The sequence below is a fragment of the Nansenia antarctica genome (genome assembly GCF_963989245.1).
Source record: "Nansenia antarctica genome assembly, chromosome: 18".
NCBI classification, from domain to species: domain Eukaryota; kingdom Metazoa; phylum Chordata; class Actinopteri; order Argentiniformes; family Microstomatidae; genus Nansenia; species Nansenia antarctica.
The window spans coordinates 11,677,658-11,703,129 of NC_137691.1; the positions used below are offsets into that span (position 1 = coordinate 11,677,658).

Here is a 25,472-nt window from a genome sequence, read left to right on the forward strand (position 1 = left end):
CACTTCTAAATGCTGTGTGTGTGAACATGATTGCATTTCCACATACACCACACAGTCAGAGTATATGAGACATCTTCCTTGGACTCGTTTACCTAGGAGTACTGGTAGTAGGCTACTGCTAGTTCTTAACTAGAAAGAAAAAAACGATGAATAGTAGCCGATCATTTACTGCATAGCTCTGTTTTTCTACATTTCAGAAAGAGCGAGAGAGAAAGACAGATCAGGAGAATTGCGCTGGTAAAAACATCTTGGTCTGGGTATAAAAATGGTCCAGCAGGATAACATGACAATGTGTAGTAGAGCACAGAGGTCTGAAGGAGGCGCGTCTCCCTGCTCCCTCGACTGGAATGTATACTCAGGGTTAGAGAGGAGGGCAGCGACAACAATGCGAAGATTGAAAAAACAAACAAAAAACCCCCCATCTCAATCACAACCATTCCCCTTCCCCACACAATCATTTGGCACAATATATTAACACATTATCATCTAATTATAAATCATCAAACAATTTCTTAAAAATAACTACTCCCAATAGTGAGTAGGTATGAAACCAGACATGCATGAAAAATGTACTACATGGTAAGTTCACAGTTGAGCGTTGTGTACTTTGATTGGTCATTCATGGGCAGTGGGGCCCTGCCGGTTGATTATGTGACTGTGGAGCTCTGTACTGTACATACAGAAGCCATGGTGGATCTAAACCTTGTGTTCATGTTACACCAAACAGCAAGTGGAACAGGACAACACTTACTGGAGCTGAAGGAATAAAGCTTAATTTTTTAAAAACAAAAACTGTCTCTTATGAAGTGTCTTTAAAATACAAAATAGAATTTCTCTCTTCCTCTGATTGGTGATTTCAGGCCTTGTCCAAGTTGAGGAGTGCAGGATTATGGTCCACTCATACAAGCTAGTACCTGTGAATACAGAAGAAAAGACGTCATTTGTGTAATAAAAGTCATGTGAATCATCACTCCACCGTTGGATCAGTGGCTACATTTACAGACATTTGAGGCAGTGCATTACATTTTAAGAGTTTGTGTACCAAATAGAGCTAATAGTTGTGAATGTTTTGGGTGGTATCTAGAAGGACAGTAAGAGGAATCTGATATTCTCAGATGAGATTCAGGCCTCATTCTCAAGCCGGCCTCAATCAGATACGAATCGGTAATTTCGACTGTGGTCTAAGCAGGCAGGTCGCATATAATGCTCAATTCCGATTTGCACGTCATTGAAAATACGACGGTCTTCGCATTTTGATGATGTTTGACGTGAGTTTCAGAAAGTCCTCTTTCTTCTCCGTCTTAAAATGTGTGAAATATTTTGCAAATCTCTAAACATACTTCGTAAAGCAATGGCTTTATATTATAATATATAAAAGGGATGATCATTTCTGCCTCATTTGTGTCCATTGCAAGTCCCGGCTGTCTGTTTACTTTCGTTTTCGATGTAGGTGTAAGCAGGCGTTCCAAAAAATCGGATATAGGCACTAAAACAACCTGTGGTGTAAATGCAGCCTATAGGGACAGTAAGAGGACAGTTCTACCTGTAGTAGTTGGGTTTGAAGGGGCCGTTCTTGTTGAGGCCCAGGTACTTCGCCTGCTCATCCGAGAGCTCTGTCAGGTGGGCGTCAAAGGTGGGCAGATGCAAGCTGGCAACATACTCATCTGTGACACACACACACACACACACACACACACAATAACATAAGTAAAAACTAGAGAATGCTTTTCCGTAAATGCTATTCAACTAAAGGACAATAATTTCCACCTGTGTGCTGGAATAGCAAAAGAAGCCACAGCTTGTAATGTCACATCTTTAACACCAGGGGGCATAAGTACAACCTTAGAGATAGTTGGAAGTAGTTTGCATTGCTGCCGTAATCCAACACTTGTGATGCATGAAGAGAACACTTGTGTGCACACCAGATATGTAAAAAAATAAAAGGTTCCCTATTTACACAATTAACACCACAGCTATTACTCTGTAGGATTTGCAGATAATACTTCAAACAGAGTTCATTTCTCACCCATCTTCTTGGGGAGGAGGTAGACGTCCTGTTTGTAGCGGCCTTCTGGAGCATTATACAACTCAATGAGGGCGAGGGCCTGCGTGGGCAAGGAAACGCAACACACACACACACACACACACACACACACACACACACACACACATCAGTCAACAGTGTATTTTAAGAATGCACCCACAACACATACCTTATGCAATGTACTGTGATTAAAGGGCTACTTTACTCCAGATCACCATGCAGAGTCTACAAATGTTATCATGTCACATCATATCATTGACAAATGTTATCATGAAGCTATGTGGAACCTCATAGATGGCCCCCCACTGTCATCAAATCACTCCTCTGTAATCCTGGCCCCCCTCCCTCTACTGTCATCAAATCACTCCTCTGTACCAGCGTCATGTCCAGGGGGTGTACTTGTATATCAAGCCACCTTCGCGACTGAAACAGGATAGGCTCCTGCCTTATGGGCCATTAGGCTTCTCAAGGCTACTTACTCACCCCTTTAACACACACAGTACAGTTCAAATACTGAGCATAGAAAACATCCTATGAATAGAAACACCATGTATCCATCATCCAAATGTGACAATTGCCGAGAAAAACATTCACAGTTTTAGAATGCAGTGAGTTGTATTGAGCTAAAAGTCCAGGTTTTACGATGTCTCGTACTGGCTGTTAGAACCTAAGCGTTTTGTGGAGAACGGCTTATCTTATCTTGAGAGATTTGAATGAGATTTGAATGAGATTTGAATGAGATTTGAATGGGATTTGAATGAGATTTGAATGGGATTTGGCCAGTTCAGATAAACTCTTGCCAAGCATCTCCCCCTGGTGTTTTATTATTAGGACGAGGCATTCTGAGGTCAAGGCACACTCCTATCACCAGCCAACATGACCTACTTCTGAGACCGAAACAGACAGACACTAAAACCCATAGATTCTGCTATCTGCACAACTAGCTGGCTGTAGATATAGTGTCTTTCTACAGCCACTGTGTAGTTGAACATCAGTCTAGTCTAATTTAATCTAAATGTTGGATTATTTATTTGACCTTAATTTTACCAGATAAAATCAATTGAGAACAAAATCTCATTTACAATGATGACCTGGCCAAGAGGCCCCGGCAAGAATAAAAACAAACATATAAACAGAAATACTCAGGGTCAACACAAAACAATACATACAATACATGAGAATGGCAAAGACAGCGAAGATAAAATAAATAAAAACAAAGTCAACTAACCTATGTGTGAAAAGAGAGAGAGGGGGGGGGGTTGTGTGTGTGTGTGTGTGTGTGCGCGTGCGCGTGTGTAAGTGTGTTGCTGTGCAATCAGCAGGAACAACAGTCCAGTCAACTATGACCTGTTGAAGTTTCTGTTTGAAGTATTAAGTGATGTAATGTAAAGTGCTGTGAGTGTGTTTTGTAAAGTGGTCCCAATCGTTCGCTGCAGCAAAACTGAAGGAGTTGCGGCCGGAAAACAATGCAGGCATTTGGGATGGTGAGCCTGATGAGATCCCTAGACCTTGAGTGGTAACTATTGTGAGAGAAGTGCAGGAGAGATTACCTGAGTCGTGGCTGTGATTGACAGGACAAAGGTGGGAACAGTGGAACAGCTGAGGTTCAGAAGGCGACCCTGAGAGAGAGAGACACACACACACACACACACACACACACACACACACACACACACGCACACGCACACGCACACACACACACACACACACACACACACACACACACACACACACACACACACACACACACACGGTTTAGTCTGCTACATCCTAGTATAGAACTCTTTTACATGATGGTCCATGAATGTGTGTCAGGGCAATGTTATTTGAATGACAGCGTGGTTTCTTGTCTGTTGTGTGTGTGTGTGTGTGTGAGTGTGTGTGTGTGTGTGTGTGAGTGTGCAGTACCTCAGCCAGCAGGATGACCCTCTTGCCGTCAGGCCAGATCACGTGGTCCACCTGAGAGCGCACTCTTTCCCAGGTGAGTTCCGGGGTCCGCAGGCTCGCCTGGGAAACAAGTCAGCGTGGACATAATTACACTACTAAAACTGTGACTGTACCAGTCAAAAGTTTGGACACACTTCCCCATCGGTACATTCTAAAATCACCATCAAAATGGTTTATCCGATGATGCTGATAAAACACACAACACAGAAATCTCTACGCGACATATGCAGAAATTCTCGCCGCAGCCGCTATCCACTTAGTACCGCAGCAACACCTGAGTGGAGGTCAAAGGTCAAGTCCTCACCACGTCGATCTCTGTGTTAGAGTGGCCCATGTTGCACACGATGGAGCCGTTCTTCATGCGGTCCAGCTGGTCCCTGGTCACCACGTTCTTGTTTCCTGCAACAGAAACCAATCAGCCAATCAGCTTGCTCCTCACAAGACACATGACCAATCAGCCTCCTCATCACGAGAGACATGACCAATCAGCCTCCTCATCACTAGACCCATGTAGGGCCAAAGGCCAACACCTTCTGATGGATCAGATCATGCAAAGAGCAACGAACACCAGAACATGTGTTGATTGTGCCAGAAATGGAGTTAAGCATGTAGGATTAAGGATTAAAGTCATGATCCAATCATAAGAGTTGATTATATAAACATTGTTTGACGCTTACCGGTACATGTGATGATGACGTCCACCTGGCGGATGATTTCGTTCAGCTTGACCACCCTGAACCCGTCCATGCTGTTCAGAGACACAGGGAACACTTAGTCCTGATCCAGGTGGGCCCACCGGAACCACAGGTCATTTGTGACACGTTCTAATGCTGAAGTCCTCCTATTGGGATCTGATGTAATGATCGGACTTTTTTTCCCAAAAATTTGAATACATTTCCGCGTTGTTGAAAATCAATGACACATCGCTAGTCAACTAACACAGCTTGTTTTGTGAGCCTGCTAACAATGTAAAGTAGTGTTATAGTTAACTAGGTAGCAGTGGGGATTACTCACCCAATCCATTGTGTTGCAGTATTTTGGCTCGACTAGCGAGTCTGTGTTGTGCTTCTCAACAACTTTTAAACGTAGTTCCGTGTTTCAAAAGGAAAGTCTGAACATTTTGATTGGTTGCCGACATGCGGACCAAATTACCAGGCTGTCGCATTTATTCCCATTCAGGTTAAAATTCCCATTCAACTAATAACACACCGTTTCCTTGTTCAATATGTGGAACGGTCTGGTGAAAAGGTCTGCATGTCAGCAATTCTCAATTTGCACGAATGACCCCCAAAAAACGAAAATGTGTTTTCTGATTTTTTTCTTCTTCATATTACAAAAGTTGAAGTGTAGAAGAGCCCATTCAATATAACAAACAACAGTTTTAGGATCACTAAACACTTATAATTGTTGAACCTCCTGTCCTGCTTCAGGCTACTGGGTTGATGATACATGGCTTGTGAACAAATGTACGTTTTAGGACGCACTTTCATAATCTGTCAAACTGGAAAAATGACCGTGCCTTACTTGGGGACTTTTCCACCAGACCCTGTCACATATAAGTACATTTGGCCACACGAGGACTGGGCTTTATGGCTTCCTAAAACAATTATATTGTGATGCTTTTATCTTAAAGCGGAGACAAAGCGACCCCTCTGCAAAAGGGGCCTTGTGGCTTTATTCGTGGTGGCAGTTCTCTCAGTCCACGGTGTCACAGGTCACATCTGACATTTAGCACATGCAGCACTTCCTGTTTCCTGTCTCTCACCAGGCCTGCAGGGCACAAATGGGATCAATCTCTGTGACGCAGACGATGGATCCCAGGGCTTTCAGCGCCGCAGTGCAGCCCTTCCCAACCTGCAGGGAGGGTACGCCACAGTCACATGACATTCATGTAGCACAAGCACATCACAATGACTGACCTACATCAACCGCAGCGGACCGCAGACCACATTGGACTCAAAACAGATATGTGTGTCAACTGTAGACCCCCACGTCAGCCCTTCAAAGACAAATCACTCGCTCCATTCAATACAGGAAACATCATGAATGCACATATTCGTCTTAGATTGAGCATAGCCTCAACAAAGAGTCAAACAGAACAACAGTCTAACTGACGTAGTTGCTCTGTATGAAAGAAAAAATAACGTACCTCTCCGTAACCACAGACAACCACCTGCTTTCCCCCAAACATGACGTCTGTGGTCCTCTTAAGGCTGCAGACAGGAGGGACAGGTTAGAGACAGGATGTCTGCTACCAGCTGTATACAACAGTGGAAGAATTGTTTCCTGTACCTGTTTGTTAATACTGTGTTCTATGTACTCATGTTATCTGTTGCTTGTTGTTTTCGTGTTTTTGTCTACCCATACTGTCAGCGTCTTTGAGTCCCTGAAAAGCGCTCTATAAATATAATGAGTTATTATTATTATTATTATTATTATTATTATTATTATTATTATTATTATTATTAACAGAACCACAGAGAGAAGTGGGCTCCATTAAACAGTTAAGAAAAAACTAACTCTCAAACCACTGGACCACACAAGCATGGGGGGGGGCGGGGGGCGGGCGACACAGCACTTTGTTGTTTGTTGTGGTAATAGCCATGGCTTACTTTTCCTGGTTCTGTTTATTCATACTCTGGTACAATGCATTTCTGTTTGGCCTGTTTAACACGTTTAGTCGACGGCACTTCTAGTCATGCTTGTCCTGTTCTGTGTGTTAATGTTTTCCCCTTTTCCCCAACCAACCTTGCTACATAAATAAACACAACCTAACCACATTACCCTAAACAACGAAACCTGCTCACGCGTCCCTGTGCTTTCGGCTATGCTTTGTGCTTATTAATACATTACTACAGGAAACACTTACCGGTGTTCCCAACGGTCTCACATTCTACTCCTGAACTCAGACATGACTTACTAAGACATACAGTCCCTTTGCTCTCCATCCAAACCTATTATATACTGTATGTATATATATATTATATATCAGTTACAGATTACACTGAGAGAACAAGACATCTCTCTTTTCATTCTGTTGGTGATCAGTCGTCTGAAATCCAATCCATCTGCCCTGCGTACACACTCACACACTCACCCGTCCAGGATAGACTCCCTGCAGCAGTAGAGGTTGTCAAACTTCTGCTTGGTCACAGAGTCGTTTACGTTCATGGCTGGCACGCACAGTTTGCCTGCTTTGGACAACTGATACAACCTGAGAGAGACAGAGAGAGACGTCTATGTTGATGTTCTTACTTGACTGAGCTCAGTAGTGTGTGTGAGAGTGTGTGAGTGTGTGTGTGAATGTCTAATATGGCTAAATCACCTGTGGACCCCAGTAACACTCTCCTCCACGATGCCCCTGATCTTCTTGAAGACGTTGGGGTATTTCTTATACACCCAGTGGGTCAAGTCCCCTCCGTCATCAAGGATCTGTCAGAGACGGAGCAGGGAAAACACAGCATTGTCAACACACACACACAGACGCACACACGCACACACGCACGCACACACACACAGACGCACACACGCACAGGCGCAAACACACAGGTGCACACACACAGGCGCACACACACACAGGTGCACACACACACACACACACACACACGCACGCACAGACACACGCACACACACACGCACACACACACACACACACACACGCACGCACAGACACACGCACACACACACGCACACGCACACGCACAAACACACACACGCACAGACACGCACAGACGCAGACACATAGGTGCACACACACAGGCGCACACACACAGGCGCACACACACAGGCTCACACACACAGGCGCACACAAACAGGGGCACACACACACACAGACACACAGACACACACGATTCATAGAACATCTGTTAAAGGGACAATCTGGGATTCAAACAATAACAAAGGGTTCTCCCTGCCACTTGTTTGGGCAGCGCCAGCGTGGGTGGAGTGAGTTTATACATCTCAACTCGTTAACACTTACAATTACATTGTTACATACAAACAATAGAATAGAACAAGCTTATATTCAGGGTTCTGATGGGGTAAGACAGTTCAACTGAGCTAATGAGGCATGTATACGTTATATCCTTCAAAAACCAATGGCTAGCTATATATACAAATATGTTGAGTTCAAAAATGTTATGTACCAATCCCAGTTTGACCCTTCTACAGTACTGTATGTACACTGTGGTTGAGCTGCGAGTTACCATGTTCGGCTGCCAGCCCTCCATGTTCACGCAGCGGTCGATGCACCACCAGAAGTCGTCCTCGGACTCCCCCTTCCAGGCGAACACAGACACACCTACGGGACAGACAGCAGGGGTGGGGTGGAAAAACAAGGACAACATGTTCTCCAGATCAGAGACTCAGTGAGATCAGTGCTGTATTATCTAGAAGGGAAAGTATCCAAAGCCAAAAATGGCTTAAAATGGCAGCATGGGGGATCATGTGAGCGTTTGACATCATAGGCAGAAGGCTTGCTTGGCAAAGAAACCCTCATTGCTTAACAGGGGGAGGCTGGTGGAGGGAGAAATCAGAGGATGGGCTCATTGTAATAGACTTGTATCGAATGGAATGAGGACCCACATGTTTGATACCGTTCCTCATTCCGTTTCCATGCATTACAATGAGCCTGTCCTCCGATTTCTACCTCCACCAGCCTCCAGTGAGAAAACTGAATGCAGGTCATTTGAAGGCCCTGTGCTGATTGACGCTTTAATCTGCTTTAAAGCCATATATCATGTGCGGAAGCTTAACTCCAGACATCTGTCTGTCCGCACGCACGCACGCACACACTAAAAACACTTGTTGAAAAGCCGTTTCTCTGCTGACAGTGAGTTCTTCAGATATGCATTCGGCACTCACATCTTACAATGGAGTTTTCTGAAACCCTACTTGTTTTCGAATTCTGTATTTCCATAAAATCTAGAACATTCTCCCTCTGCTTTCTCTCCACAGGGACCCTCCCTCTCCACAGAGACTCTCCCTCTCCACAGGGACCCTCCCTCTCCACAGGGACCCTCCCTCTCCACAGACCCCTCCCTCTCCACAGGGACCCTCCCTCTCCACAGGGACCCTCCCTCTCCACAGGGACCCCTCCCTCTCCACAGGGACCCCTCCCTCTACAGAGAGACCCTCCCTCCCTGGTCGACGGCTTATTACAACGACGCTCAGCCAGACGGGGCTTTGCACAGCTATGCAGAAAGGGGAGGGGCTTACGCGAGGGGGAAAAAAGGAAGAAAGAGGAAAAAAACTAAACTGTGTGGGATGTAAAAAAAAAAAAAATCCTGCTGTGGGATTCGGGGGGATTTGGTCTGACACGCCATCATGACCCCCACCCCTGGGGGCGAGAGGCTGGTCTGACACGCCATCATGACCCCCACCCCTGGGGGCGAGAGGCTGGTCTGACACGCTATCATGACCCCCACCCCGGGGGGGGGCGTTGCTCAGCTTGGCACCTCTCCTGTAGGACCATACTGCTGCAAGGCACACTGGGTATCTGACCTGGGTAGGGGATCCAAACACTATACTACCTGTCTCTCTCAGTAAACGGTGGGTGGACTGTGTGTGTGTGTATGTGTGTGTGTGTGTGTGTGTGTGTGTGTGTGTGTGTGTGTGTCTGTGCTCTTTGATGTTTAATTAAATGTGATGGGACTGACGGTGTGAAGCCTGTGAACAGAGGAGAGCCCCCCCCCACCCCCCTGAGGAGAGCCCCTGCCTAGTGAAACGCACACACTTTAACAATCCCCTAGGAACCACATGAGATATGGATCTCAGTGCTGTAGTTCATTGACTAGATGGCAAATCCCATGGTCTTTGTCTGTGCGAGAGTTTGTTTTCCAGAGACAGCGTTTCTAAACGTCCCCTTGGTTTCAAAAGGACACAGGGCAGCAAATCACCTCCACCTCCACCCTGACAGACCCCCCCCCCCCGCCATGTGATTCATTACACAAAAATAGTGAAACAAATATGTAACCGATACAAATGTGAGAAACCACAACTTTCAATAATAACCCTCTTGCGAAGTACATTTGTCACTCCTACTCTTTGCTCAACACAAGCTTGAAGTACTACAACACAGATACATTATTCCTGGAAAAAACTGTTTTATAATCAGCATTTTAATGGACATAGCAGTGCAAAGCCGTGGCTTTTGGCCTCCTACGAACAAACCGAATCGTTTCTCTGCTCCTTACCGATCTCTGACAGGGCGGCGGCCACCTCGTTCTGTGTGGAGTAGATGTTACAGGCCGTCCACCGACACTGAGCCCCCAGGGCCACCAGGGTCTCGATCAACACCTGAGGGCAGAGAGACACAGGAGAGGAGCTGGAGTCCCAGAGACAGAGAGACGCATAGAGGACAGACAGACATTATGCACAAGAACTCTAAGAAACAAACACAAAAAATATCCTAGCCCATCTCGATCACAGCAAAAAGATTGTACGAGAACATGGCAGAGAAACACCGCGTCCGATATTGACGATCTGCCGTGACAGTCGGCTACCACTCTTAATCACAGAACTAGATTACAGCAGCATTGGTGGTGGGAGGGAGAGCTCAAGTTGTAGTCTTGGCAGTGATGTTTTGGTTATTTAGTTAATGTAAAGCAGAGTCATGTGACTGCGTGCGGTCTGGGAGGTGAAGGGGCTAGGTGTTGGACGCAGAGCAGGAAGTGTGAAAGGGGTCATGGGTCAAGGCAGCTGGAGGCGATGTCTCTGCTAAACCCAGAGATACCGTATGTGGTCTTTAAATCATCATACTCTACTGGGAAACAGACGCCACACCGGAGGGTATATTTGGGGTATACGAGTGTTTGGGGGAGGGAGAGGGAGAAGGAGAGGGAGAGGGAGAGGGAGAGAGGGAGAGAGGGGGAGAGGGGGAGAGGGGGAGAGAGAGAGAGGGGGGGGGGGGGAGAGAGAGGGGGAGAGAGAAGGAAGGAGAGAGAGAGAAAGAGAGAGAGAGAGAGGGAGAGAGAGAGAGAGAAAGAGAGAAGGAAAGAGAGAGAAGGAAAGAGAGAGAGAGAGAGAGAGAGAGAGAGGGAGGGAGAGAGAGAGAGAGAGAGAGAGAGAGAAAGAGAAAGAGAAAGAGAAAGAGAAAGAGAAGGAGAGAGAGAGAGAGAGAGAGAGAGTTGTCTTACTGCAGTCTGGGCAGTGATATGAGTGCAGCCCACGATTTTGGCTCCGGCCAGCGGCTTCTCTCCCTGGGCTCGTTTCCTGAGTGAAATCAATGCTGACATGTCTGACACGGAGAGAAGACCAGGGGAGGGGGAGAGAACACCAGGGGAGGGGGAGAGAAGACCAGGGGAGGGGGAGAGAAGACCAGGGGAGGGGGAGAGAAGACCAGGGGAGGGGGGGAGAAAACCAGGGGAGGGGGAGACAAAAACACAGAGAGAGAGTGTAAGTAAGAATGCATGAGAAAAAGATTCAAAAACGTAGGCCTACATTCACATAGTATGGACGACCATACTTTTTCCTGCTGTGACTGGAGGATAAAATGATTCACTTACTTAGTCAAATGTATTTGTTGTAAGTCACTTTGGATAAAAAAAAAGGCGTCTGCTAAAATGACAAAAATGTACAAAATGTAAATAAAAATAAAACGACCATCCAAGATGGCTGAAGACACCGCATAGCCCCGCCGACGTCTTACTCTCGTATCGGAGGCGTCTCAGGCTTTCGTGTCAGCGATACAATCACCTTTTTTTTTAATGTATTGTTCACGTCATGCTGTGTCCTGCAACACTTAATCCTTGTGCTCTGGATGTTATGTTCCGTTCCCAGCCGGCGATGGCCAAGGTCGACGGGGGGTGTATTGTGTCTAACGAATGCCACGTCTGACGTGCTGTGCACAGCACGTAACATTAAAAGGACAAACACTCCCAGTCAACATATCTGTGGAGTGGTGCTGGAGATCAGACATCAGGATGACAGAATCAGGACACGTCTGACCCGAGGTCAGGAGTACTGGAGGTGTACACCCGAGGTGTAGCTGGTACTGTGTGTCCTCTTCTTCTCTCTCTCTCTGTGTCTCTTCCTCTCTGCCTCGCCTTATAAAAATAGATTCCATATTTATACGGCTTGATCGTCAAATTCATGAACATCAAAAATCACAGGACAATACGACAATGGAGTCATTTAAGCTCAACGTCTCTATGACTTTGACAATTCCTGGCCTTGGAACATACATGGCCCTTGAGCACATTTCTAAGCATAAAACCCAAATTCCTGGCAGGAGCGATATATTCATTTTTTACATTTACACCATTTAGCAGACACTTGTATCCAAAGTGACGTACGATTAGAGATTAGAGATTACAGGGACAGTCTCCCTGGAGTAACTTAGGGCTAAGTGCCTTAAGCCAGGACCACACCGCGGACGTCAACCTCAGCAGCGTGTGTGCGTTTCATTTCGGTGCCTATGTTAAGGCGTGGTGGTGTTACCAGGTGGGATTTGAACTCATGACCTTCTGATCACCAGTCCAACTAGGCCAGGCCACCACTACCCCCATATATATATAATTTTTTTCCTCATGTCTGAATGCGGTTGTTACTGGTTTTATTTATATACCCTTATATATGAAAGCAGAATGGGTCAGAGACCAGTAAACCTGGAATCATGCCATAGAGCAAGCTCCAAGAACAAGTCATAAAGAACCGATAACGAGTACTTGACTCCCTAAGAAAGTTATGATGTTTATCAGGACAGTAGCCACTTCACATTAACATATCGTCACCTTCTTAAAAGAACGACTTAAGTCATATTTTCAAGCAAAAAAACGGAATAAACTAAACCAAATCTAGAATATATGATATTTAGGCAAAATAGGCATAATTTTTCCTCGAAAGTGACTTAGGACATTATTTTAAGAAGGTGAAGACGTGTGACATACAACATATGTGAAGACGTGCAACATGCTACCTTGCTCTGCTATCTCAATCTCACGACGGCCAAACTCGGCCTGTTTGATGTTCTTCACGCAGAAGTCGCTGTTGCCCTTGGTGTTGGCCTGGGTCTTGTCCCTGGGTGAGGTCTCGTCATCGGAGCTGTCTGTGTAGGAGGCAGCTGGGGGCGGGAGGAGGGAGAGGAAACATCAGCAAGAGAGGGTCAAGTATTCAGGGTCACTGAGGGTTATCGGGCGACGTTTGTGTGTGTGTGTGTGTGTGTGTGTGTGTGTGTGTGTGCGTGAGTGTGTGTGTGTGAGTGTGTGTGCGTGTGTGTGAGTGTGTGTGTCTGTTAGGGGTGCAACGGTTCTCGTTTTTTTTACGGACGGTACGGTTTGCGTTCCACGGCTCAATTCACTAGTGAACCGTGACGGTTTTCGGTTTATGCTGCGATTTGGCTGCGTTCGTAAATTAGCTCTGAGAGCGCCGCAACAGTTTGAGGAAGCCCCGGATTCCTACAAGTCTGCGGTGTGGGGTCATTTAGCTTTTCCCGTTGAATACGACAATAAGGGGGGGAAAACAGTGGACAGAAATATTACTGTCTGCAAGCTCTGCTTAAAGCGTGTGCCATATGCAAATGGTTGCACCTCTAACATGAACCAGCATATTCGCCGCTACCACTCAACGATAACACTGACTGGGAGCAGGAAAGCCAGTCAGGTAGCGTCAGTGAGCAGACAGCAGTCTCTCTCTGATGCGTTCGGACAGACGTACACTACCACTTCAGAGAAACACAAAAAAATAACCAATGCAGTGGGGATGTACATTGCAAAGGATTTGCAGCCCTTTTCGGTGGTTGGAGATTTGGGTTTTCGAAATCTGATAAAAACTCTCGAGCCCCGTTACAGTGTCCCCTCCCGTACATCATTCAGCACCAAAATAATCCCCGGTATTTACCAAACAACGCGCAGAGGCATTGAAGACGATTTGGCAAAAACACAGAGCTTTGCACTGACTACGGAGGGTTGGACCTCCCGGGCAACGGAGAGTTACCTCACTGTCACGGTCCACTACATGTCACCGGATTGGGAGATGAAGAGCGCAGTACTGCAAACTCGTCCACTATACGAAAGCCATACCAGCGCGCACCTGGCAGAGGAACTAACAAATGCAGTGACTGAGTGGAAGTTGGAGAGGCCAAACATAACAATTCCCGTAACAACAGACAACGCAGCAAATATCGTAAATGCGATCCATGAAGCTGGTGGACTGGGGCCACAGATCGGCTGCTTTGCGCACGTCGTAAATCTCGCCGCCAAGAAAGCAGGGGCAATAACCCCGGTGTCCCGCCTCCTGGGTAAGATCAGACATGCAGTCACTTTCTTCCACAAAAGCACCACAGCCCACCATATTCTGACAATTAAACAAGATATGTTAGACTTAGCAAAACACAAATTAATCCACGATGTCGCAACTCGTTGGAATACAACACATGACATGTTGGAACGCTATGTGGAAAGTGTTACTTTTGTAGTGTGAATTTGTTTTCCTCCTGTTTGTATACGGGCTACCAGCTGTCAAGGCTAAAGTGCACTTTTACTTTCGAAAGTGTTTATTTATTTTTGGACATTTGAAAGTGTTTTTTGTTTATATACAATTATATATACATTATATACATAACATATACATGTGTATGTTAAAGTTCCATATTATGTATAAGCAAAATAAAGTAAAGTAACAGTTTATAAATAAATAGTAGTATTTGTTTCTGAACCGAACCGTACCGAAAACCGTGACCCAAAATACCGAACCGTACCGAACCGTGGGCCAACTGAACCGTTGCACCCCTAGTGTCTGTGTGTGAGTGTGTGCGTGAGTGATTGTGTGCGTGAGTGAGTGTGTGCGTGTGTGCGTGTGTGTGCGTGTGTGTGTGTGAGTGTGTGTGAGTGTGTGTGAGTGAGTGTGTGTGAGTGTGTGTGAGTGTGTGTGTGTGTGTGTGTGTGTGCGTGTGTGCGTTACCTGAGCTGTAGCTGTCAGTGGATGACTGAGAGATGGATCGGGACAGGGAGCGTCGTCCAGCCTTGGTAGGGAACCTGCTGAACTCCTGCTTGTCCTCCACAAACTGGATCTGCTAAAGGAGCAGAAGAGCCGAGACGTCAACTGACTTGAATTCTCTATGGACAACAGTCTGGACTGACACATATAGCGCCTTATTCCAACGCGCTTTACAATGGCCTCTCATTCATACATTCACACACACATTCACACACCAATGGCGGCGAGCTACCACGCAAGGTGCCGGCCCACTCACTGGGAGCAATTTGGGGTTCAGTGTCTTGCCCGAGGACAACTCAACATGTGGCCAGCCGGGGTTCGAACCGCCAATCTGCCGGATTAGACACCGCAGTTCCAGACTTTATGCATCGTAGGTAGGGATGCTCCGATTTATCGGCCACCGATTTAAATCGGCCGATTTCACTCCAAATGACTCGATCGGTGATCGGCAAAAATGGCCGATCGCAAAAACCGATCTTTTTTTTTTTTTTTTTTTCCTGGGGAAGACAGATAACTGAACAGAAAACATAGGAGGACGTAACAGTATGTAAACCATGAAGGCCACGTTTATGATGTCTTTTATACAGCCATATCGACTGACTTGGGCTTCAGGCCCTAACTGGGTGATAGGCCAGACCTTTACTATGCCATAAAAATGGGTCTGCGTTTGCTTGGTGCCTAATGGATCAAAACGTTTGTCTAAAAAGCAAAAAATATGTAGGCTATCCAGTCAGTAGGCCTACAGTTATGTATTAAAAAAAAAATCGGTATCGGTATCGGTTGATCTTGAGGAAAAAAATCAGTGATCGGTATCGGCCCCAAAAATCCAGATCGGAGCATCCCTAATCGTAGGGTCAAAGAGTAAAAGGACTTTACCATGAGAGATCTTTCCATGGAAAAGTAAGATTGCAGGGTTAACCCGAATGTCAATATCTAATCGTCAATAAATATTTATGCTAGGGGTCATTAGTGTGTGGCCTGGTTTGTTTACATACATCCTATTCATATGGTGCAGATTGGAGAAAGAGAAGTTTGTCTTTGGTACAGTATGAATATGCTGACAGACTGCACAGGATAATACTACCTCGTTTTTTACTAGCTTCTTTTTTTTATAGCATAGAGGCCAAAATAGATACGCACGTCCCCCAAGAGACATCAGGTCATTAAGACATGACCTTACTGAGGAGGTCAGGCAGGAGAAAGGCTTGCTCTGCAGAAGAGGTTTGAACATACTGACATATGGAAGGCATACAGAAATAGAGTCCTACTGAACTGGCCTGGCTATTCAAAGGTGTTACAGTATACATACAGACACATACGTCTGTCCAGATGTCTGCTTCTGATAGGGCCTCCCTGGGTGATTTCAGACATTCTGTATGGTAATGAAATGAAACCCAGGTTTAAAAAAAGCAACTGAGAGAAACACGTCATCAGCCTATTTCTGACTCTCCTCAGGGGAAATGTGTCCCGACGTTCTGTCTCACATTCACATGAGGAACATCTGGCTCACCCCAAGCATTTCACACTCGGGTCCATACGGCCGCTGATGAATGGGATGAGACAGTGAGTTCAGCTGTAGTACAGTAGAGGCGTCACAGAATAACAACATCACATTCCATTATTCAACGGTTTGAAGGTGGACAGAGGTGAGGTCTTGAGTAAGTGACAAGACAAACAGCACCACCAGACATTAGGGATGGGACAGAATATTTACATTTTTTTCCCATTCAAATAAATGTGAATTAACGGACAGAGCTAATAGCTAAAAAAACGACTTCCCTAATTGCCAACATGGTGGCTAAAGATATCCTGCCTATTAGTAGGCTACAGTAGAGGAAAGGGGGTTTCAAGAATTAATGGCATTCATAGAGGAGAGGAAAAAAAACAGCACCTTGTGTCTCGAATAGATGTATGCTGACTGCTCAGAGTCCGATCGCAATGCTTTAGCCAAAACGGACCCGAGTAGCCATTACCACAGACAAATAAAATTCCATTTAATCTTTATTCTTTTTTGGGGGAATTTGGTCTTTTTGACTCCGGGAAGGCTATAGCTAGACTATTGGTAATGTAATTGGAAACGGCTAGAAAATGCGTGCGTATTTAGTGGCATGCCTTTTTTCTGTTCTGAATTATTGTTATGTTAGCCTAATTCAAGTATTCAGAAGAAGACATTTGTGAGGATTAATAGCAGAATAAATTAGATTTTTCACTGTTAAAGGTTGGTTATTTTTGCTTTTAAGATGATTAAGTGATTTCATGGCGATGATCCACGGCTGTCTTTGTGAATGTCGGCACACATCGAAAAACCTATCAATCGTTCATACCACCCACTGATTAATTGACCATGAAAATGTTGAGTTATGCACATCCCTACCAGACTAGACGACCGCTCTCCAGCTTCTGATGTCTGCAGAACTGGGAACGCGGCGTTACGAGTACTTCGACAAATTACAACTGCAATATCTGAATCCCTTAATCATTGTAAGCAGATTAGCTCTCAGACGGTATTACGCAACCATAACCACTTACAGACATGCCTGTCTGGCCCACCCTGCTTCCTGCAGCCAGTCACTGGGGAGGGCCGGACAGAGCCAGAGGTGCATTTGGGATAATCCTTTCAGTATTTCAAGAATCCAATGAGAAAATAAGTATCCTGAACTGTGGCTAGGGGCCAAAGGGGGACATTGGCTATATACTGTATAGTGTACTGTGTAAGTATGTGATGGCAGTATGTGATGGCAGCATGCCCAGAGGGTCTTACATGAATTAAGGGCAGCTCAAAACCAAACCCTTGTTTGACATCTACTCCACTTGGAGATAGAAGGCTAATTCCATCATAATGCATTGCAGTAAGTACCTATTCCTACCCAATTATACTCTGAGATGCCCTGTTTTAGATAACAGATAAGACTTGACAAAACTAATAAACAACTTGGTATACAGTGGCTAACACCTCAATAGAGAATGGAAAAGCAGTCATTGACAGTGAATCCAATCAATAGAGCTCTATTCACATCGGACAGAGGTTCACATTCAATTGACTGTGGCGGGAACTGTGGTGGAATGTACGTTATTTTCAATCAAAGTCAAAGAGATTTAACCATAGAACATTCACATGAATATCAGCACACACTTTAAGTCTCACTTTAAGTCAGTCTGGCTATAGACTCTAAAATGTTCCTGTTGCATAAAGCTCACCTATGAGTGACTAAAGCAAGACTGACTTAGATAGTCTGTCACGCAATGCATTTTAGGTAAAATAAGACACTTGACAGAAAAAAAACATGGCGGCCGAAACAGCTACACCTAGCTACACCTAGCGTTGGAAGATCTTAGAGATCAACTCCCTTTTCTTCAGCTGAAAACGTATGCATATTGGAGGAATATAATGTGGAGAAAAGTATACTGCTTAGCAGTTGGAAAATGTTAAAAGTTACTTAAAAGTTAGCACTTTTCCAACTGACACTTAAGGCTGACTCGTTCCCATAGCAACACAGCTCTTAAGTCAAGCTTAGCCAGGGGGGAACTTTCTAACCTCAAAAAAAATAAAAAATACATTACATTTTTCTAATACATTTTTTTTTTTAAATGGCCAGGAAACTTGCATGCATCACACCCTCGCAACTTGAGATTTGAGATGCTGAGGTGAATCCTGTAAGCCGAGCAGGGAGGGATGGGGATAGCGAGCCTTTCCGCACGAACTGCCTTTGGAATGCTGGTCTTTTCATTTCCGCAAGGTGCCGGAGCCAAGTCTGTTCTTCCATACGTTCAGCCTCCACACACACACAACAAGGTCTCAGTGTTCAAACGCACCAGAGGGCTAAGTCCAGAAACACTGACATACTGTGGCATTGTGAGCACAGAGATTTTAACAGGAATATTGTATTTCCATGGTTCATGTGTATTTGTGTTCACAATAAGTGACTGTGTGTGTGTATGTGTCTTCTACTTTTTGATATGAACATGAGGCCTTGTCTGTTTGGCTATTACACCACAAGGTTCTAGTCAACACAGCATTTTGAAATGGTGAGCTTTTTTTTTCCTTCCATACACAGCAACTTTCCCACTTTACCGCTTTTTTCTTTTCTTTTCTTTTTTTACTTATCTTGCTCTCTATCTCAGTGCCACACACTCTATATACACACATTCACACATCTTCCTTTTTAATTCTCACAGTGATCTGAACGGTTGGCCTCTTTCCCCTTCACGCTGTGCATCTGAATGAATCTCCGTTCCAGACCAAACAGGACAGAGAGGCAGGGAGCCATGTCTTCCTTCTCCTCTGCGTTCAGCTAGTTGTTCACTCTTTTGTTTTTCGGATGTTCGGGCCAGAACAACAACAGTGAAATTCAGCAACCGATCTGTAATCTCTTTAGAGGAAGCCTGACCTCCATCAAATGCAAACAAACCAAAACATTTCGGTATATTTCTTCTCTCTCCCTCCACACGACAGCTGAGCTAGCCAAAGCTAAATAATAATCAGACTGTAACTTTTCTACAACATGACTCAAAAGTATTTTGAAGGTCCTTGAAGCTCTCAACCTCCATAAGACGTTACACTTCCTTGTACTTTCCGTGTACTTTCAATGGCTCAAATAACCTACTGTCTCTCTTCTTAATCGTGACAAGCACAAGATTCCAAGGAGGTTTCTATGGAGCTGTATTCAGACCTTAAGGGTACACCCACTGGGGGGGTCACAGTCACACTGTCTCTGGACCGTCAGTCTCACTCACCCTGGTGTGCCTCTGTGCCATGGCTCCCTCTTGCAGGTCCATGTTTCACCAGCGCTTCGACTCTTCTCCTGAGTGTTTTAACATCCAATGTCAGTTATCATGGCAATCTCCAAACCGGGAGGGCGGTGGGGGTCAAAAGAGGGCTGTGCCACAACCTTCACCTGACCCAACCCTCTTGTTCCCTCCTCTCTACTTCCCCCCCCTATCCTTTCCTTGAGTGGTTCTCGCTGTTTGCTATCTCGGTCGCTGTCGCTGTCTCGGTCCCTCTCTCTCTCTCTCTCTCTGGTTGTGAAAGAGCTCTATTCCCTCAGATTCTATGGCCCCTTCCCTTCCTCTTCCCACCCTGTGTAATCTGGCAGTGCCTGGCCGCTGAACCCGAAGTCGCTGGGTAATAAAACAGATTCAAAGGGAATTAAAAACCTGTTGCCATAAGCCCTAAAAGCACTAGAACACTTTCGACACAAGCCCACAGATCCAATCCCAACTAAAAATACACACCATGCTGACCCATATGGTTCACACCTGACACGCACGCTAACATGGGGCTTAGGATACATACACCAAAGAGGCTGAATCTCAAAAGTCTTTCCTTGATTCCTGATGTCCTCTTGGCCTCCTTCACAAAATGCAATGGAGGAGAATGTCCAAGGGGAGGAACCTCTCCTCCACTGAACATTGAGAAGGTGGATACAAGGTTAGGATAGAGGATGTGAGGAAAATAAAGGGAAAGACTGTTGAGATTTGGCCAGAGCGTGAGTTTAGAGCGTGAGTTTAGAGCGTGAGTTTAGAGTTTAGCCATCTCATTCCAAAGGGCTAATGCTAGATAATGCTTATATCAACACCAAGCCACCAAGCCAACGTCCATTAAGTCAATTACTATGCTGTGGTGAGGATCAAAGCTCAACCCAATGACCTCATTACATTATGAAACATTAATGAACGCACTGCCACAGTGAAGCAGTGTGGGAAATGTTCTCTTTTTTGGGGGCATATGCCCCTGTGAACTCATTTTCAGGGGGCATATTGAGGCATTTCCGGGGCACTGTAATTCATGGATGAAAAACTGCAATACAAAATCTATAAACATTTCTTAAGGCAAGCATTCACTCAATTAATTGAATTATTACTTGAGAGAATGAGAAATGTAAATCTTATTAGGCTACAACAAATATGTACAGTAGGCCTAGACTGCAGTGAAGAGCACATTTAATTCAAGTAAGCTTGAAGCTTCCTTAGTTCAAATGCAACTGCACATAATGCCTGTAGAATAGCAATAACATATTTATTTTTTTAAGAAATGTGTTTAAAAACAAAAATAGTATTTGGTGTAGAGTGAAAAATAACCTTTAAGAATAATTTATCAAAATAATCAAACTACCGTATCAACAAATTATCAACTGCAACTCTGTTGATATTCAACAGGCAGTTTATTTGTGATTAAGTATTTCAGTAGCTGACTGAAAACTTGCCAAAGTCAAGAAACGACATCTAAGACAGTTCTATCAAAGAAAAATATTATAGGTAGAATGTGAGCTGTACTATGAGCTGTATTTAGCCCTGGCCAGCGGAGGAGTCAAGGTCAGCCCTGGAGGTTGCCTTCTCTCATGCTATGCTAGGTACTGTCCAGTTTGATGGACAGGGGTGGGCTTCCAATCAGCAGTGAGGTCACCGTTCCGCCTCCCTGACTGTTTCCATGACGGCAGGATTAATTCTCAAATCAGACAATCCGTCAGCAGGGTGTTGTGGGAATTTTGAAACAAGCTGTTCCCGCTCTCAGTGCTGACTGAGTGTCAACAAAACAAACTGGATTGCTTGTCTCAGGTACACAACATTCCTGTTTCCACTCAAATTGGATTGGAAAACATTGCCATCAATCCACACACAAATACCCCATAATGACAACCAGTTTTTAGAAATGAATAATTTATAAAAATTGAAATACAGAAATACCTCATTCTCTTAAAATGAGATAAAATCCAAAAATGCTGTCAACAAGTCACTCTTAATCTGAATGCAAGGATAATAGTTCATGTGATTTTGGAATTAATATCTTCATTTCATTCATAGAGTCTCTGATTCGCATAGGAATCAATTACACACAGTGTAGACCAAAACTGCTCAATAATGCGACCCTGAAGCCTGGGAATCTAAAGGGTTGAATTTTAAGAGTGTAATAGCAAAGGGTCTGAATACTTATGTAAATTAGGTATTTCTGTATTTCAATTTGAATCAATTTGCAACACGTTTTTTTATCAATGTTTTTCACTTTGACATTATGGGATATTGTGTGTGGATCGATCGATGGCAAACATCTTTTACTTAAATTAAATTGATTTACTTCAATTGAGTCTATAACACTAACTACTTCCCGATGCCACTGTATGCCTAAATAATCGTCCCTTTCTCTTAGCTAAAGCTAAAGGCATAGAACGAGAGGCTCTAGGGGACAGGCTGTGTTGTATAACTGCGAGCTGAGCACTGACACATATCTGGTGGGCTGAGCTGAAGGAGGACGCTCCAGCAGATCACACCCACACACGGCCAGGGTTCAAGTCCCAGCATCGCCGCCCACCCACAGCTCCCCGTCTGTCTGCCCGGCCTACCATTTTCTCTCAAAAACTGTTATAGGCAGACTACCCTGTACTGGTATGACCATGTCAGCTACTGGACATGGATTAACCATTTCAGGAACGGTCACGTGAACCTACTAGGCTACAATGTAAACATAACAAATCAGTTCCACACAGATGACCTTTCTCTTTCTAAGAGTGAGTTATTTCTCTACCGCTCTCTCTCTCTCTCTAGGCTGCACATCCTATTTGAGTCACACCAGCATTGCATAATGGCCTCTAAACGTGTGTGTGTGTGTGTGTGTGTCTGTGTGTCTGTGTGTCTGTGTGTCTGTGTGTGCGTGCCAATGCATTCGTAATTGCCTGTGAGTGCATGAAACATTACACCTCCGGCTTGTGTAACATGCCAGGCTGCTCCTAGGTGCTGACACAGGAGAGGGCTTCGAAGCTCATACTTATTGAGAGCAAGTGAGTGTAGTGTAGCTTGACAAGCCCCTGAAAAGCAATTGAAAGCAAAAGGATGTCAACTTCTCTTGGTTTGGGAGAGGCCAGCCATGCCCTTGCCTTAGTCAGGAATGATAGCAGCAGGAATCCAAGTCTAAACACCCGTGGTGGTGACTGGTGAATCATGTGGCTCGTATTAATCATCAAAACAAACTACGGATCCCTTTAATCCCATTCAAGTTAATTTTTGAGCCTCTTCTATAAGGAGATACATTAGAGATATGCAGCAGACTGTAGTAGCCTACATATTTGGATGATCAGTTCTGTCATTGTCGTTTCTTTCAGTAGGTAGATATAAAACACTATAAAGAAATAGGCTTGTGCAGACAAGTTGTGATTTAGGCTCAGCGTGATGGCACACTTTCTGTCCATTCCCTCCATACTGCCTGATTTCCCCGTAAATGACAGGGTGCGGCCCGGAGGACTCTGTGTGCAGATTAGCTCAGCGTGTACCTGTAGTAGTACAAAGGCGAGACTGCATCGCCACACACAATAATTGAGTCGTTAATTACAACCCTTGTCCTTTTACGGCAGGGGACTTGAAAGCTCTATCAAGAACACGGTTGAATTGTAAGGCCTGCTCCCATTTTGAATAGGCCTGTAGACACAATCCACATACAAATGGATGGGTTAGTAGCTTTGCATAAAAACACCAAACTACCACTCCCACTCCCACTCCCACTCCCACTACCATCCCAGCAGTCCTTCTGATAGGAAATGTACTGCAGCCGGTTATTTACTCTCATATTTGAAGTAGCCTATATTTCTAGCTACAGAAACGCATTATGATGTGTGTTGCATGGGTCTCAGATGTACTTGTTTTGTGAAAACAGAGTTCACAGAGAGGAAATTATTTAAGGGGAACAGCCATCGTTAGTTACATTGGCTGTTGTCAATTACTGAACACAGGTTCAGGTTCAGGTTCTTCAACAGGTGAGGAAATGGTCTGGCATCAAAGAACACAGTTCAGGAAATGGTCAACGGTATCCTCTGTCAAGGAAGAGAGAGAGTAGACCGGTTTTAAACATTCCAATGCTACTTTTCCTCCTTCCTCACCAGCATGAGTTGAAATGTGAGAGTTGAACCCTTGTTGAAGTGCGAGAGAGTGTGAGAACGAGGAAAGAGAATGGGGGAGAGAGACATAGGCACAAAGCTCAGGACTAGAGGATAAAAAAGAGACTCAATAAAAAATGAAAAATGTACTCGATGGGTCCTGTCTAACTACGTTGATTGTGTGTGTGTGTGTGTGTGTGTGTGTGTGTGTGTGTTTTGTCTAGCTATACATCATTTTGTCGCTACCATAATAAAGATCATCCCCTATAATAATGCATTCTAACTGAAGCTGCTGTGGTGGTGCATAAATCATATTCCATAACACTGACACAGATGAGGAGTGGGTGATAGGGATAGTGGTGGTCTAGTGGTAGTGAGTTGGACTTGTGATCGGAAGGTTGTGAGTTCAAATCCCGCCTGAAACCACACCACTACTAGTGTGCCCTTGAGAAAGGCACTTAGCCCTCAGTTACTCCAGGGGGAATGTCCCTGTAATTCGTAATTGTAAATCGCTTTGGATTAAAAGCGTCTGCTAAATGGCAAAATTAATTAAATTAAATTAGGGAACAACGTAGAGTCAGGTTGGTGGGTAGGATGGGTTAGGGTGCATCTACTTCTCAGTAGGCCTACTGTCAAACGATGACTTAATTGCATTAACGTCAGATTTACCTTGATGGGACATCCTGACAGAAGCACTACTAATCTGCAGAACGATTTAATTGTAAACCCATTCTAAGGCAGCTGGTGAGCTTAGAATGATAAAGTTCCATCTCCGTTTAGGGCAGTTCAGAGATATTGAGCGTCAAAGTTTTTACATTCCATTATGTTCTGTGAGATGGAACCTTTGTATTTTATGAATTATTAACTCAAAAATTTCAACATTTTAAAAAATAACACCACACAGGCATTAATAAACACCTAATGGATCAGATTATGTAAAAAACTCAATTTTGACAAAAATGGAGATAGAACCTTATAATTCTAACGTCACGAGCTGCTACTACTATGGGCTGTGTGTGATCACGTCCACATGCATCTCTTACCTTCTTGCCAGGCTTGTGGGTGGGCACGGGGGTGAAGGCAGAGGAGGACAGGTCATGTCCCATGGTCATGGTCACCTCGCTGTTCTTGCTCACGGTCATGGCAGAGTATTTCTCCGCCACGTTCTCGCTCTCCTTCACTTCTTTGCTGGCTTGCTTCAGCTCCGACTTCCCGTCCCCTGCAGAGTCCGTCATCTCTGATCAATAATGAAGTGTTTAATTAATCAGATATGATATGTCGTTGCTTGTTTATCTGCCAGGCAGTTGTTCCGTTCGGTAGATTTGCGGAAGAGGGATTTCTCTTCTGTGTGTGCAGAGGTTGTACTAGACTAGAGAAGACTGCATGCAATTCGTGCAAACGATATAGAAAGCAAGAAAATAACAAACGCTTAATTTATATTATATATATATTATTATAAAAACGGTGTAGTTTGTAGGTTCCTCTTTGCAGCAGAGAGATCTGTGGACGTCTGGCCTGACACCGTCTGTGTCTCAGCTGTCACCTGGAGCTGTGGGCGGGGACAGAGACGCGCGAGCCTCTTTTCCACCAAACTCGCTGTTCCCAAGCACCGACCCAGGGTCAGTTTTAGTCTATTTCCGAGTCTTAGTCCGACGATGCGATATCGCCAAAACGGATCTCTGATC

At 44.7% G+C, this 25,472-nt stretch overlaps 1 protein-coding gene across 2 annotated transcripts; it reads right to left on the minus strand.

Moving 5' to 3' along the window:
- Positions 1–1,539: 1,539 nt before the first annotated feature.
- Positions 1,540–25,270, minus strand: LOC308173601 (S-adenosylhomocysteine hydrolase-like protein 1; the record flags this gene model as incomplete). Of its 2 annotated transcripts, none has more annotated exons than XM_080548629.1 (16): positions 24,831–25,270; positions 14,891–14,999; positions 12,909–13,052; positions 11,128–11,228; positions 10,186–10,288; positions 8,197–8,291; positions 7,317–7,423; positions 7,089–7,205; positions 6,141–6,204; positions 5,757–5,845; positions 4,669–4,739; positions 4,296–4,390; positions 3,953–4,051; positions 3,595–3,663; positions 2,027–2,105; positions 1,540–1,664 (listed from the first exon to the last, which is right to left on the minus strand). In XM_080548629.1, the coding sequence occupies exons 1-16, from the start codon at positions 25,020–25,022 to the stop codon at positions 1,540–1,542; spliced, it is 1,659 nt and encodes a 552-aa protein (XP_080404755.1). In that variant the 5' UTR covers positions 25,023–25,270. The 2 variants fall into 2 exon arrangements, with proteins under 2 accessions (XP_080404755.1, XP_080404754.1); XM_080548628.1 differs by having other exon boundaries at positions 14,891–15,002.
- Positions 25,271–25,472: the final 202 nt, after the last annotated feature.